A 16,956-nucleotide genomic window follows, 5' to 3' on the forward strand; every position below is an offset into this window, starting at 1 on the left:
TATCTTTACATAGCAAATAGTTGTTTGCTGCTATATTAATGCTCTGGATATCGTATAGAGAACCTTTAACTGTTTAGTAATTGGTGGGCCCTGGTGTGTAGTGCTTATGTTGTAGTGAGTAACAAAGTGTAATATACTCATGCCTGGATAGTAGATGTTTTGTTCTGGACACGCTCTCAAGACAACTGTGTGTGTGTGAGAGTGTGTTTCTGGCCAAATGTGAATTTAGAGGCCCCTGGACAGCGGTGAGAGACTGTGTGATAGCGATCTGATTCAGATGAACTGCAGGCGTGCAGGGGGAAGGTCGGGTTATCTGGTGATCCCTAGTGGCAGGCGGTCTGCTTGGAGGACACATATCACAGCATGACAGACTGCTCCTATGGGTGCACACACATAAAAACTCACAAAAACACCCACGCTGTAACAGCATTGAACAGAGCAGCGCTGGTCTGGCCGCGCGCCGCCGGCATGCTTTATGGATGAGCATGTTTGCTGAGGTCTCCCTCCACACTGCAGTGTCAGTAACCAGATGAAGACTGGCACGGCCCCCACATCCTGCCTTTCCCCTCCCGCATATGGTTTTCACATATGTCTTCTTTTCCGTGTTTGGATTAGCCTGCCAAGGTCAGACGCAGGTCAGCCGTGGAAGGCTCGACCACTTTTGAGCTCTGTCCCTCAACTGTGCCGCCTGCTGTCGTGCACTCGGCTAACCCTCGAGCTTTGAAGGCAGAGCTCCAGGGGCTTTGTGTGAACTTACATCACGTTTCTCCTACTTTACCATGCGGCAGTTTGACACACAAAAAGGCCTGTGTGTGTGTGTGTGTGCGTGCGCATTTGCTCACGTACCCTCCCAGTTGATCTCCTTTTGACAGACATATGACCTTGACTTTCCCCTCTGTGATGTTTTCTAGAGAGTCTGGCTGCTCTTTGGTGCTGTCACCGTCTGAATAGATAGATGAATGTTTGGGTGGAGGGAGGCAGGCGGGGATGGACAGATGATAGAGCCATCAGCTTTCATGGAGTGGAGGAGGGCCGTGTGACATGTGACATCACAGAGACATCTCTCAGCGCCCAGAATCACCAAACCCATGCTGCCCCTTAAGATTTACTGTCCTGGTTATTATATATTTGTCTAACAAGGATCTGGTGAATAAAGAAGAAACAGGGCTGTCAGGGGCCCTTTTAGGTCAGCAACAGCGGCGCCGGAATGAGTTTTGAAGTGGGGGGGCATTACGTTTTAGATGACCTAATACAGTGTTTCCCACAGGATTTTGTGAGACGGTGGTGGGTGGACTTCGGACTCTCTAGGGGAGTCCAGGAGCATGCTCCTTTGGAAGAAAATGTTATGCATTTTAAATAGGGCTGTCAAAGTTAACGTGATAATAACGCGTTAATGCAAATTCGTTTTAACGCCACTAATTTCTTTGACGCATTAACACAACTTGTAACTTTTAGGTTTAACGGCTCAGTTTTAGGGCTAGAGTGAAGATACTGACATCATATGAAACTAAAAAACCTAAAGAATCCATCGGTACCAAACATGTCATACTAGATGGTCGCAAAGGAGGCTAAATGACGCTCTAAACTTGCACTATACTTTGGCGAAGAAAAACTGGCATCGCCATTTTCAAAGGGGTCCCTTGTCCTCTGACCTCAGGATATGTGAATGTAAATGGGTTCTATGGGTACCCACATGTCTCCCCTTTACAGACATGCCCACTTTATGATAATCACATGCAGTTTGGGGCAAGTCATAGTCAAGTCAGCACACTGACACACTGACAGCTGTTGTTGCCTGTTGGGCTTTAGCTTGTCATGTTCTTCTTTGGGCATATTTTTGTATGCTAAGTACCTGTTTCAGGACAATATCTGTCATTGTTTTGTGTTGTTAATTGATTTCCAATAATAAATATGTACATACATTTACAGCATATTTGTCCACTCCCATGTTGATATGAGTATTAAATACTTGACAAATCTCCCTTTTAAGGTACATTTTGAACAGATACAAAAATGTGATTAATTTGCGATTAATCCCGATTAACTATGGACAATCATGCGATTAATCGTGATTAAATATTTTAATTGACAGCCCTTTTTTTAATAGTTAAATGCATCAATGTGGTTCGCTTTGAAAGCGAAATTAAGAGGGTGCATTGTGCAACGAGCAATCCACAGGCCCTGGAAGTGGCAAGGTCCGGGCGAGGGGTGCTGTACAACTCATGGTCGAAGCTGCGAGCCACCTTCACCCTGTGCCTTTCCAATCCAACTGCGCGGACCTCACCCATTGAGAAGTGGAAAAATATTTTGGGTTAATTATGAAACTGTAGAGGGCTTGATGTCAAAATACTTTGATTTCATTTGAATTAGGGTACACAATGGTTGATTATGATTGGATAAAGTCCAACATGTTAGACGGCTTATAGACATTATCGCCAATGTTCTACCTGGATTAGGGGTTACCACTTTATTACCGTCTGAAAGTGGGGGGACAAAAGTCTTGTTGTACCCTCCATTCCGGCGCCTATGATCGTGAAGGGTCACGCACCTCGAATCATTACTCATTAGAAGGCTTTTGCACTGTTTTTGTAGTTCGGTGGTCTTGGCCTCAAGTTCAAAGCTTAACTGAGGGAATACATCACTCATCAGGAGAAAGAGGAAAGCAAAACAGAGCTAAGGTTTCACAAAGGTCTAATAATATCGGCACATAATTCTTAGCAGTTGTTATAACCCCATCCGATATGGAGCCACAGGGGGCTGACATTTACCTCATACCATGAAATAACACAACGAGTGCCACACATTTTTGGTGTAATTGAAAAGAAAGTATTTGAATGTTAAAGCAGCAGTGCGTAGAATTGGAGCAAATGTGACTAAAAAAGTTATTTTTAGAAAACGGTCACTATATCCTGACAGTAGTGCATGAGACAGGTAATCTGAAAAACATTGTGTGCCTCTGTGTCCTAACTTTCTCATTTTACAGCTAAACAGTACAATAGGGGTGTGACGATTCACTCAGCTCACGATACGATACGATACACGATATTGGTTCACAATCTCGATACGATATGATATTATAACAATAATTTTAACAAAACTTGAATGAAGAAAATATATGACTGTAAAAACAGCCTTTTATTCAAAAGACACAAAACTCAAATCAATGCTGTTGTTTGCCCTATAGTTCCATTTTTTATGGCATCAGTCCTTCCTCCTGTCCTCTGTCCTCCTGTCCTCCATCAGTCAGTAACAGTCCTTCCTCCTGTCCTCTGTCCTCCTGTCCTCTGTCCTCCATCAGTCAGTAACAGTCCTTCCTCCTGTCCTCTGTCCTCCATCAGTCAGTAACAGTCCTTCCTCCTGTCCTCTGTCCTCCTGTCCTCTGTCCTCCATCAGTCAGTAACAGTCCTTCCTCCTGTCCTCTGTCCTCCATCAGTCAGTAACAGTCCTTCCTCCTGTCCTCTGTCCTCCTGTCCTCTGTCCTCCATCAGTCAGTAATAGTCCTTCCTCCTGTCCTCTGTCCTCCTGTCCTCTGTCCTCCATCAGTCAGTATCAGTCCTTCCTCCTGATGTCACTCATCAGGTAACGTTAGGGCTGATCAGCCAGTTGATCAGTCTACCAATAAGATACATGACAAATTAACCTAAACAGTTGGACTACACAGCCTATTGCAGCTTTAGTCATTTCCAAGTCATTCACAACTCAACTAAATAACTTCCACGTGTTAACAGTTAGCTGTTAGCCGCCGAGCTAACGTTCTCTGCTTGTGTAAACAGCAGCGGTGGATGAGAGGCTGCAGACAGAGCAGATTGAAACGTCGCTTTCCTACATGTTTAACTCCTTCATCGTGTTTATGCTTGTTGAACAGTTTTAATAACGTATAATAATACTAATATAATAATAAATGTAATATCTTGGCTTTACACTTGCAAAGTTTTATTGCACTTCACATAGTTGTCAACTCGTCTCCACCGCGGCTGACTGCGCTGTGTGTGTTGATGTGTGTGGAGCTCCGACCCAGAGCAGCAAGGCCTATAGAAGGAGGCTGGGACACGGGCGGACATGGCTCTCGGGGTATGACACATGCGCAGTGAGACTGAAGCGTTGCGATTGGTTCAATTTTGGCGAGGGCAGACCATATTTACTGCGCATGTGTTGTACCCGAAGATATGACGCATACTCAGCGTCCTTCCAGAGGCCTTGCACAGCAGCAGGAAGAGGCTGCAGCCTTAGACCCGGAGCCCGTATGTACGTAGTACCTATTATGCCCTGATTTCGCCATTCAGTTTTTGTCTCGACAATGTATATTGTCACGTTTTTATATCGCAATATCTCGTGGCACGATATTTCGTCACACCCCTACAGTACACTACAAGATGTCTCTGAAAACATTCTATGCAAGAAATAGGCATTGCAGTAAAAGAATATTGATTCATATTTGATCAGCGCTGCCTAATTTGACTGTTTGATTGACAGCTGTCTCCGTTGAATGAACAGCCAATAGGAACGCTCTCTCTCTGAAATGACCTGAGATTGGCCAAAGTCATGTTATGGAATTTTTGCCTAATGATGCAAAAAACGTTCTGCTTACCCTCGCTTCAATCATCTCTCTGCCGTTTTCAATTCTTCACTCATTCACTATTCAAACAGCCCTCATGGCATATCTCCAGCTACCTGAATCACAAAGTCGCTAAACGATAACGATAGATTGTTTTGAAAATATTATTTGACCCCCATTTGTCATCCCTGTCAATCATTCTCCGTCTGTTTTCCCACCCCTGCTGTCACGCTGATATAAATAGCAATCATGGACCTGTTAAATGTTTGTGTGTTTCTCAGATTCGCGTCGACGGGCCTCCTCACGGCGGCGTCCAGTATGAGACAATGTCGGTGATCAAGGACGGCAGCCCTGTCCTGCGAGATATGGCCTTCTCCCTCGACCGCAACTACCTCTACGTCATGTCTGAGAGACAGGTAGGTGTTGGAAAGACTCCTATTCACTAAGTACCCTCTTGCAGGAGAATGGAGGGTTTAAGCGTGTCTTTGTGTGTGTGTGTGTGTGTGTGTATCTCTGAATGTCAGGAAAAGTATGTGAATGTGTGTGTGCTCCAGCAGGGCCCAAGATGGCCCACCTCTCAGCATCACCAGCACCGCCACCCTCTGTTAGCTATAAATAACCTGGGTGGCACAGCGGGGGACATTGTGACAGCGTTTGATAATGAAGGAGAACAATGAGGGCAGGGAGAAAGAAAGAAATAGAGAGACAAGGAAAAGACAAGGTAGAATGAGAGAGAGAGAGAGAGAGAGAGAGAGAGAGAGAGAGAGAGGGATGAAGGGCACTTGCTTGCCGGCTGGCTGGCTGAGGCAGAGTATGAGAGGAAGAGTGATGAAGGAAAGAAGGACAGCTGGAGTAGTGTATGACTTAGAGTAAAGAGAGACGCTGAGCAAAAAAAGAGAGACATAGTGCAAGGTCATCCTTTCACACTTCTAATGAAGTGACACAGCATTGCACGGCGGGGGGGAAGCAGCCGATAGCCATCAATGCAGCGGACATACTAAGTAGGTAAAAGGCGAGGGCAGACGAGGGTGGAAGGGGACACAAGGACAGTGGGGGTGAGTAGATGAGAGGAGAGGAGAACATGGTAGGATAGAAAAGGAGATGAAGTGAGGGGAGGAGAGGAGAGGAGGAGGAGCAGCTGCAGGGGAGCGTGGCAGCGCGGCAGCCCAAGAGACAGACGACGTGCGAGGCTGTCAGTGTGAGGTGATAGATTGCAGTCCTCTCTCCTTATCTCTGCTTTTAACACACTCAAACAACTGGCTGGCTCCAGCTTACAGGTTAGGAACCACGGTGGGCGGATGTGGTGTAAAGGAGTTATTTAGACAATGGTGTCCATTGCTGAGAGAGGAGTGAACAGGGTTACTATATAATCTCCAGTTTTCTCCCCCTCAGAGTCTGTGACCAACACATAGCTGTGCTGTGTGTCATTTTGTTTTATTCCACTCTGAAAAACAACAAAAAAGACAATTGAAAAGTTGCAGTAGTCAGACACTTGCCTGCTGTGAGAATAAAAATATAACGATGTCAAATGCAATCACATCACAAGTAATAGGTCCACACTTCAACCAATGTTACTGCTGCTGAGATTCTTAGTAAAACAGATTATTTAAAACTCCTTTATTAACATTTCTACAGAGGCTACAGTGCATTCAAATGGCAACAGACAACTTTTCAACTCCCCTAAGGAATTGTGCGTGAGAGTAGATGTAACTTTAACTTTCCTTAACCGTCACCAGACTGTGTAATACAACATGTGTCAATTTGATCATAAATGTAGTCATAGAGATGTTATGATTAGTTGTTTAGTCTTTCTAGCCAAACAGCTACCGTGGTGCTAACGTAGCAGCTAGGTGGCTCACGCTAACAAGCTGCGGCCGTGCTCGGCTTATGATTGGTTTGGGTGGGTGGGTGTGTGGGCGGGACCTCGATACAGTGGCTTCAGACCCCCGATCACTACTGCGCAGACTGGCTCCAAATCACGTCAAAATCTCAAGATGGCATCTCCCGTATCAGGATATTTTGGCTTCACTTTTGTACAGTAGGAGGATAGGAGGAAGAGGAGAGGCGTCGTCCATCTATACAGCCCACTGCCATGGGTAGAAAAGAATAGTGAGTTTCACCACTGTTCATTTTAGAAAGGCCACCGCAAGAAAACATGTTCTTTGTTTAGATTATCAAATGGACAATGAATCAGTAAATCAATGAATGATGTCTGTTTCTGACCGCTAGCGATAGCGTTAGCAACATGGTTAATGCTAGCTAATGCTAGTGGCTGGTCCTGGCTTCCTTCTAGCTCCTGGTTCATTTTCTGGCATTAGCAGCATGGCTATCGCTAGCAGCCTGGCTATTGTCCAAAGCAAGAAACAACCGTAAGAATCCAAATTTTAACTAGAAACCCCAATCTCAGTGCTATGATAAAGGCAGAGTCAAACACCCCAATGTTTCTGTTATGTAGCCTACATTTTGCAGTGGTGGCCTGCTGCAAATGAAACCAAGTGCTGTAAATCGAGCCTTCATTGGCAGCCAGAATTGCATAGTGAAAGCAATCTTAACTCAGATGGTGTCATAATTCTATAGCCGCTACATTGTTCAGTCAACATTTACTTCATAATGATAAGTTAAAGCAACAAAAACTTGTCTATTACCGCATTAAAATATTATATATATGTTACAACTGCTAACTACTGCATCTGTAGTACTGGATTTAGTTGTATTTTTATGGATATCTCCAGGATATGGATTCAAATCTGCTACTTCCATGCACAAACACAAAACGCACATGTATCTTACAGTGAGATGATGACTCTGCAGCAAGGCATGACAGATTCCACAAATAAAGACGAGTTTGTACCGAGTCTAAAGTCTCTCTCCCATATTTACTAAATCCTTTATTCCCACTTATTCCGCAGATGAAACAAGCGTTTGATGTTGAGCTCATAACTGCTAGTCATCTGAATGAGAAGTGATGTTAGTGAATATTATTAGTATTCAGCATGTAGACTCTTCTGTCTTGCTCTCTGGGGGTCGGGGAGGATCGAAGCAGACAGATACACACACACACATACTGAAATGCTCTCAACTACTTTGGGGATGTTGCCTTGCATGTTCAAGGATACCACTCGATAGTCGCACCTGGCGGAGTAACTGGATCGGGATTTGGTGTGGCCACACACACACATTCAACCTTTTTTTCATACAAATTCAACAGAAACTATTTGTTTTTTTACTCACATAACCTCCCTCTACTCAGGGGGTTGAAGTGAGGATGTCTAGAAGGTAACCCACAAGTTGTGAAACTCTTGCGAGATGGTAAAGGTTAGGCATTGATCTTGAATAGTTAAGGTTAGGCAATGATCTCAAATAGTTAAGGTTTGGCATTGACCTATAATGGTTAAGGTTAGGTATTGGCCTTCAATGGTTAGGGTTAGGCATTGACCTTGAATAGTTCAAGTTCGGCATTGATCTTGAATAGTTAAGGTTAGGCATTGACCTATAATGGTTAAGGTTGGTTATTGACCTATAATGGTTAAGGTTGGGTATTGACCTCAAATGGTTAAGGTTAGGCATTGACCTTGAATGGTTAAGGTTAGGCATTGACCTCGGACGGTTAAGGTTAGGCATTGACCTTGAATAGTTAAGGTTAGGCGTTGACCTCGAATGGTTAAGGTTAGGCATTGACATCCAATAGTTGAGGTTAGGCATTGACATCCAATAGTTAATGTTAGGCATTGACCTTGAATAGTTAAGATTAGGCATTGACCTCCAATAGTTAAGGTTGGGCATTGACCTCCAATAGTTAAGGTTGGGCATTGACCTCCAATAGTTAAGGTTAGGCATTGACCTCCAATAGTTACAGTTGGGCATTGACCTCAAATGGTTAACGTTAGGCATTGTCTTAGAATAGTTAAGGTTAGGGATTTACCTTGATTGGTTAAGGTCAGGCATTGACCTTGAATGGTTATGGTTAGGATAGGTCGTCGGGCAGTGAGTCTCGCGAGGGTTTTCACACTTTTTCGCAACTTGTGGGTTACCTTCTAACCTTCTACCTACTATACGGCCATGTATAGTATTGGGTACCAAATTGTAGCATTACACACTGTAAAAAAAAAAAAAACAGTAGCGACCTTCAAAGCAACCCCTTCACACTAGCATTCAGTGGAAATCATTTATGTGACCTTTATCTCACCTAAATGTCACCTCGAGCTACACTTGGAGTCAGACACACAGGACATCACGAGATCTATCTCGTCTGAGCTCCGCTTGTTCCCATGTGCCCAGCCGATGCTGTCTGAGGCCAAGCGCATGGTGTTGGGAGGCGGCAAGAACAAAGGGAGGGATGATATCAAACGGAAAGCAGGGCACATTTGGCTCCAGTTGCATTTCCGACTCTGAATAACAAAGAGGCCCTCTGTGTTTGGCACAGTGGGAAAGCTAGGAGACCAAGAGAGAGACAGACATTGAATGGGAGAGAGAGAGAAATTGGGAGAGCGAGAGTAATATTTGCTCAGCGAGGCCATGCTCCACAATCTGGGCTCTCGCTCTCTCCCCGGTCCTCACACCTGTCTGTGTGTGTTGCGGCGGAGCTGAGAATCGTGGGATGTGCGAGGCCTTTGTAAACACAAACACGCAGACAGGCACCCACGGGGACACGCGCACGCACAGAGCACATGCTCCCTCCGATTTCATTTGCATAGGCGCCGACATAATACGCCGGCTCTCGCAATCACATGTACACTCGCACAAAAAACGAAACTATAATTACAGACACATGCGAGCACTCCCATTCTGTATTCAAATGGGATCTCCATAAGGCTTTCGGAGGCTTTTCATCTAGCCTTTTTCTCTCACCCGCATATATATAGATTACACCTACTGCATATGTATAGATATTCTTCAGTCTCTTACACATTCACTGCCGGCCCCAAGTTCTCTTTCAGCGCGTGAAAGAACTTTTCTCTCTCGTTCTCATTTGTTTCTTTCTGACACTCACACATTCACTCACCCCCGAACATATTTAATAGCTCCCTGTTTCACATTCGATCCGTGGTGCTGCCATGTTAAACTGTGCTTTTGTTTTGTAGATGTAATGACAATAGCATCCGCCATATTAATGATGTGGTGAGATTGACCCAATGAGAGGCAGCGCAGTGGAACTGATGAAAAGACCTGGCTCACTGACTTTGTCTTCTCCAGGAGCAGTATGAGTCTGTGTATGTGTGTGCGTGCCTTCCTGTAGGGTGCTGTATCATTACTGACAGTTCTGAAATACATAACAGCAGGTTTTCATCTCAAGATTAATCTTCAGACATCTGTGTGTATATCCGCTAAGGCGCCTCTATAGAAAAAGCCTCAAAAAACATGCCACAAAGTGTGAGTCCTGAAAATGAATTTCAGGACTCACACTTTGTGTCTTCCAACTGTCCTCGTGCATCCAGTCATTCTGCAGATCCATTGTACGGATTTCTGCCAGATCACATGTTTGAGTCATGTTGCGCGTGTGTGTGTGTGTGTGTGTGTGTGTGTGTGTGTGTGTGTGTGTGACTGTTTCTATATTTAGACCGATAATCCGGCGATTTTGGTACTCGGCTGGGTAGCGATGCCGGCGGCAGACGCAGTGATGGAGAGGAAAAAGGTCATGTCTTGTTTCGGGAGAATCAGCTGTGCTGCCTCCTCGACTTTTTCCCTTCTCCTCTTGTTCTGTCTTCTCCTCTGCGTCTGCGTCATATGAAATGTAATGTCTTACATTCCCGAAATATTGCATCAAAAGCTGCAGATTTCAAAGTGAATACCACATCTTCCCACTGCTTTAACAAAGCATGCATGGGTGTACTACAGGAGTTTCACATGGTAAAGCACAGGGGGCTTTAACCTTTGTCTATAAGCCCTGCTTTCTATAAGCCCTGCTTTACATACAGCCAGATGCACCGTGCCTACAGCAATACTCCGAAGCCGTAACAATTCCAGTAGAGGCTCTAATCAAACAGGTAGAAAGAGTATCCATGTGTGAATGGCAGCTGGAGCAGAGCTAAACCACTGGTGCTTTTGCCAGCTCATGCAAATTCAGTGCGTTGGATGTGCATGAGTGTTTGGCCTAGCCTCGTCCCCACTAACTGAAGCCTTCTCTCTGTCTCTCATTCATTACCAACCACTCCTGTTTTTCCTCTCTTTCTCATGTTTCTTTCAGGATGTGTATGCCTAACGCCTTGTTTCCACATAGCTCTGTGTACGTATGCGAGTCAACCGGAATTCCATCCATTCTTATGGGAACCTCCGTGATCTCCGATGTGTTTGTGAAACTCCTCCTTTCGTTTTTTCCGTTCTGTAATTTGCCTCGAGCACATTGAAAAATTTTAACTTTTGCGGCAGATTACGGACAGACCACAGGGAGTTAGCATTTTATGCTTACTTCCTATGGAATCAGCAAATTAATAAGTGATTGGTGACTGTAATACAGCTCTTTATATCATTTTTTTCTGAATGAGTGACTCGTCTAGACTGGACAGAGTAACAAAATTAACTTCTCTGCCATATCTTCGGTGGCGTTTCTATCCATCCGTAAAGAGATGCATTTACTTGCGTTGAACACTAGGGGGCCTAATCCGTATACTATACAAATTTACGGTCACAAAACAGAACGTATTTATTTCAGAATTTAATTAACGAATCGAATTAATAACTGATTGATGAATGTATTACAGGTCTATTTATAATTTCTTTTGTGAAATATTTTGTTAAAAGACGTATGAATCACTATGCATGCATTTTAGATGTCACACAGCTAGCATGCTACCAACGTTAGCTAACATGCTGTCAAACTTTTCACAAAAAATGTATAGATGTGACTTTTCAAGACTGGATGGCGAAAACCAGACAAAGTTAACTTCTCTCCCATATCTGTGGTGACGTTTCTATCCATCCATAAAGATGTGTTTCCTTGCGTTGAACACTAGGGGGTGGAATCGGTATAATGTGTAGATTTACGGACACAAAACAAAACTGTGGAAACGAGGCGTGAGAATGCAAAAGGGCCTCACCTGTTTCTTTAAACACTGTGACCAGTCCCGTATTTGTGTTTGTTTGTGTGTGCTGCTGCACTGCATTTTGGGAGTTCAAGCCAACAGAGGCATACACAAGCATGCCTGACACTGTGGCCCGCACGAGGCCTGAAGCGCCGTTCGCTCTCTTTGTTGTCGGTTTATCAACACAATGCAGCGCACTGGGATAAATGGCGACAACTACTCCAGTATCGAATGGGGTCTTTTGGGGCCTGGATTATCAACATTTTTATGAGGCCTTTTCATTCCCTTTGTGCTGCATTGTGCTGTTATGGCCGCTGGCACCCAGCGGTTGGGAGAGCACTCATCACACACACACGGTTGAGAATCAGTGACTGCATTATGTCGGTTGCTTTGGTCAGCGGCCAGTACGCAGAGCCCGGGCTATAATGTATTATTCATGGGGAACAATCAAGATTTAACATCTGAAAGGGTTTTGAAGTGATACCTGTGGCGCGGGCCTTAGTTCTGCCTGAAAAGGTTTTTGAAAACACCTTAATAAAGAAAAGAAGAAAAACAGAGAAAGCACACAAAAAACATAAGTGGTTACGTCTTTATCATGTCTTAATTAAATCTCAAGGAAAGAGGCAGGTGTTGACTTTGTAATTGAGCTCAATGGTTTTTGTGATGTTTTATGGCTGTGGCACACAAGAGTACATAATAGACCTCAACAGCTAATAGTGTTCCCAGTGAAATAGTGGCCGTCTAATTGCCAGCTCTTTAAAAGGATAAGTGTGAAATTCTTGCTAGCATGACCGACTGTGGGATACTGAGCTGGCTTGTAAAACAGACTCGTCTTTCATGGACAGTCCTCCCCCTATAGAGGCGTTCAGCCATGTGCTGCTGTCACTCTCCGATACACTCTTGGCTCTTTAGCAAACGTTAAACCCCCCTCAGCCTCCACTCCTCGTACGCCGTCCTCCCTCCCTTACCCAGCTCCATGTATGGAACGGCAACATTACAGCTCGCAGATTATCAGAAAAGAAAAGAAGTCCTTTTTTTTCAAGCCTGGCAATTTCTTCCAGGTGCTCAGCTGTGAAATTTGAAATCCATGCATGGATTCTTTCTTCTTTTTTTGTGTATGAGGCCTCTTCTCAACCTGTTCTCCTTCCAAGCACCCCCACCCTCCTTTCCCCCTGTTTCTGGTTCTCCTCCCTCCTTCTCCTTATCCCCCAAAACCTTTTGTTTGGCTGGTGTGGTTAGATTGGGAGGAAATGGGTTCAGTGGCTATCAAGACAGGAGGAAATAGGATTCATTCACACCTCGTCCGGGCTTAGATTAGCTGACATTCTACTGGCTCATTATTATGCAGGACTTTGGTGTGTATGACACACTGATTTCATGTGTTAATGGCCGTGGAACACATGATGGCTTGTAGCCAGACCTTCCATTGTGCGCTGTAGGTGTCGCAGCTTGTGCAGACTTTAAAAAAAACTAGCAGCAGTGTTGGTGTAGAGCCTTTTGTTTCTCGGGTTTACTGTTTACACCCTCAGCAACAAGCAGATAGGACTGGCTCATGTCCAGGCCACTCATTCAAAGACTTAAGTATGTGTCTGTTATTGTGTGTTTTTTTCTTCCTAAAAGCCCAACTCTTATTTTAACCATCTATTTCAGAGCTTAAGATGCTTTCTTTCTTATCTCGTAGAAGAGGAACACTAATCTGGTGGGGATGGAAGCTGTCTGGCAAAGGTTCAGGCCCAAATAATGGACACAACAGTATAGGGAAAACAAAGTCCAAATGGCACAGGGACAAAAGATCTGTGTCTACTTCTTCTGGGCCCCTTTTTCCTTTCCACTGTTTTGTTAGTTTGCAGTCAGGGCTGAGTAGCGACAGGGTTTCCGGCGACTACCACTACCTCAACAAGTGTTGCCTTGCTGTCCCTTGACCCTGTGTCGGCCCCCAGGGCAGTCTGGTTAGCTTGCAGCTGCCAGAGAGTGAACAAGACCAGGGGTTTGACCATTGACCTTTATCTCTGGGTTTCTCACCAATCTGTCCGTCAGCGACACTCAACTAACCACCATTACAGGGCAGAGGACAATCAAGAGGCAGCTGTCAGGATGAAAGAGCAATTAGTTGTGTAGAATTCAGTTATAACTCTCTTCTCAGGTCTTTTCCCACAATCCCATTTTTGGCTGGACTGCAGAGGGTCAGCCCTACAAATGCAAAAGTCTGTCACTGAGTGACTGGGAGATGAAGATGCGTGGAGTTTCCTCATTGGCCGTTGCTCTTTCAAAATTAAAAGGCGGGGAACAGTACTTTATGCAAATGAGCCTGTCCAGTGCGACGCATTCGGCTCACGAAACTTGTACCAAGCTGTTAAACTCTGCGAGGCAGTTCTGAAATGAAATGAGATTCAGCAGTAGCATAGCCTGTTACTCGCTTAAAATGTTTTCAGAAGTAGATTTTGGTGGATTGTTTACACGGAATAACAGAACGTTTACAAACAGGCCGCCATGTTGTTTCCTGTTTGAAACGGCAAGCAGAAAACCAGGAACCAATCAGGTGCATTCCACGATAGGGTACGTCATCGCTTGAATGGCTAGATGAGTTGAGCAGTGTCCTCGCTGGACCTGCTGGACATGTACCGCTGGATTTAACATTATAGACATGACCACTGACTATTTGTGTAACAATTTAGCCACACATTCACAGACTGACCATACACGGTCCAGTCATGTACTCGGTTTTGACCGAGTCTTGTTTCCACATAACTGAGGTTCAAAAACTTGAACGCTGAATTTCTTCCCCTCGTTCCTCTGAATGCGAAATGCTTTTCTGCATCCTTCAGGGTTTAAGAGATATCTTTCTCTTCTAAGTTCCTCAATGTTACCAAATCCCCTGTTGAATCCGTGGTTGGGTTTTGAGCCGCATGAATGGGAGTTAAGAAAGATATATTGTACCTAACATAGGCCTTCAATTGAGGTCAAGTGAGGTTTGTTTTACATGGTACAACTGACAGCACAGGAGGTGCCATATATGCCAGGCAACCATAAAATCTACACCAGTGTTCATATAAGAGAAGTGACCTGAACAATGATTCTCCGTCATGCATGAGAAAACTGTGCCAACATGTGGACCACACATCTGCATCCCATCCCATCCTCATCGGGGCCGATCACAAGAGGGGAGCCGTGGCCACAGCTTACTAGCTTCTATCTGTTTTTCGACAGATTTCAACAACAGACAAACATCTCCGGGACAGCCCGCTATCAGTCAGACTGCAGACATCGGTCTTGATAGATTGGCTGTCATGTTTTATCTGGGATGTTAAGCGCGACGGCGGGGTCAGCTCTGCAACCGTATGGGGGTGAGGGCCAGCAAATCAATCGCATGACTGCTTCCTTATCCAGGTGCTCAGCAGTTGGGAAGGGGGTATGGGAGGGAGGGGGGTTTTAAGGGGGGGCTGCAGATTGGAACCTTTAGATTCTCCGCTACTACCCTGACAGCTTCACTTGATATTGACACCTGGACAAATTAGGATAAATTCCCCTGTCAATACTCTCATCCAATGTTATTGATGATGCCATTTAGCTTTTCATTCTGAAGAAGCCCCTTTCATCCCTGACACACTTGTCAAGCTCCCTTAATCTTGAGATTTGTGTGTGTGCGTATTTGTATGTGTGTAGTTTGGGTCTACACGTTGCTATTACTTGGTGGTAGCTTACCTTAAGTGTATTTTTTCAGTACTGTTAGTATTGTAGTATTATATTATGTTTTCAAGTTGTCTGTCCGTCCGGTCCATTCTCATGAATGCGATATCTCAGTAGTGCCTGGAGGAAATTTCTTCAAATTTGGCACAAACGTCCACTTGGACTCAAGGATGAACTGATTTGAATGTGGTGGTCAAAGGTCAAGGTCACTGTGACTTCACCAATCATGTTTTTGGCCATAACTCAAGAAGTCATTATGACAATTTCACACAAATGTTTAATAGGCTATAATGATGACATTTTGGAAGGACATGGATGTAAACTGAAACTTGACTGGTTGGCGGAGACATACAACCACAAAGCGCTAATTCTATTTTTTCTTGTAATTTTTAAGCATATTTATTTATTGTATGCATTTATTGTTTTAACCATTTTTCTTTCTGTTGGTTCGCTCCTTCTCATTCAGCCTTGTTTGACTACTCTTTTATTTCCATTTTTATATTTAAATTTGGGAAATTAAAGGGTGTTATTCTCACTCTGTTTCCAGTCCCGTCCCCCACTACAATCCCCTCAGTGTCTGCCGATTAATGGTTTATTTTTCAGCCATTTGATTTGGTATCATATGACACTGCAGCTGTTGAATGAAACGTTATGTGGTTTGTAGTGCTTTTTCAAAGAAAATTCACTAACCACATTGTATATCTCTCCTCATTGGAAGTGAATATGCGTGTTTGTGTTGCATGCGCCCCGTTTCCTGCCTGAATCAGACGTGTTGGAAGGTTTATGTGGATGCATGTTGACATACATGCTCCATGCGTTCGGTTTAATGCATGTGCATTTTATCTGGTTATGTGCGGCCTCTCTCAGCATCGTGAGGTCAGGGGTTGTGGGAAGTTCAAGGGTTCACTGACTCTGTTCATCAGACCGAAGGGGTCACTCAGCAGGTCAGTAAGAGACGCCCCATCGTTGAATCATGTTTTTATGGAATCCATCTGCTTGACCACTGCTAGTCAGCTACTTAATTCTCGTGATGACCGATATGAGTATCCTTCCCCCTTTCGGCTATGTTCTGGCAATGTTTTACACGTCTGAATGTCGAGCCCTGTTTGCTCCCCCTGTGCTTGCCCACCTAACAAAGGCACCTCATTTGCATGAGTCCCTGAGCAGGCATTGTTAATTGACTTAAGCCAGGATTAGTGTTAATCAGGTTCTGTGCCCTGGAACCATTGGCCAATCCTAACCTCATTATTTGATAGCAGCACACGTCCTGTCAGCCCCCATCAAGCTGTTAATTAATAGAAGCCTGTGCACACAGGTCCCAACCTGAGCTGAACCCCCTCTTACCCCCCATTTCCCTATCCATCCATCCATCCACCCCCATACCCTCCCTCTCCCACCTTCACACCCAAGTCCCCTGATATATCAGCAGAGGTCAATACATAGTAACGCACAGTACAAGCTGTGAATTCGCAGAGCCATGGAGCTTGATGTCGCAAAATAGACTCCATAGTGTCACGTCCTGTATGAATAGATTTCAAGGCACACACGAGGGTTTGTTTGTGTCTGGCTTTACGATCATGTGTGTGTCTATACCAGCTAAAAAAACTCACGGCTGTCTCCTCACACCCCAACCCCCCCATCTCTCCCGCAGGAGTCTCTCACTGGCCCCCTGACATAATATGAGATAATGAGGAA

The 16,956-nt window shown here is 44.6% G+C and overlaps 1 protein-coding gene across 3 annotated transcripts in view; it reads left to right on the top strand.

Moving 5' to 3' along the window:
• Nucleotides 1-16,956, top strand: part of LOC141772133 (plexin-A2-like) — a 323,156-nt gene that overhangs the window by 103,960 nt on the left and 202,240 nt on the right. For 2 of the 3 annotated variants that reach the window (XM_074642809.1, XM_074642810.1), the window contains one exon: nt 4,837-4,971. The exons of the other annotated variant lie outside the window; for it this stretch is intronic. In XM_074642809.1, coding sequence (XP_074498910.1) covers nt 4,837-4,971 — 135 coding nt within the window. The remainder of the gene's footprint in view (nt 1-4,836; nt 4,972-16,956) is intronic. 3 annotated transcript variants of the gene reach the window in all.

Source organism: Sebastes fasciatus, chromosome 8, assembly GCF_043250625.1.
Source record: "Sebastes fasciatus isolate fSebFas1 chromosome 8, fSebFas1.pri, whole genome shotgun sequence".
Lineage (NCBI taxonomy): Eukaryota > Metazoa > Chordata > Actinopteri > Perciformes > Sebastidae > Sebastes > Sebastes fasciatus.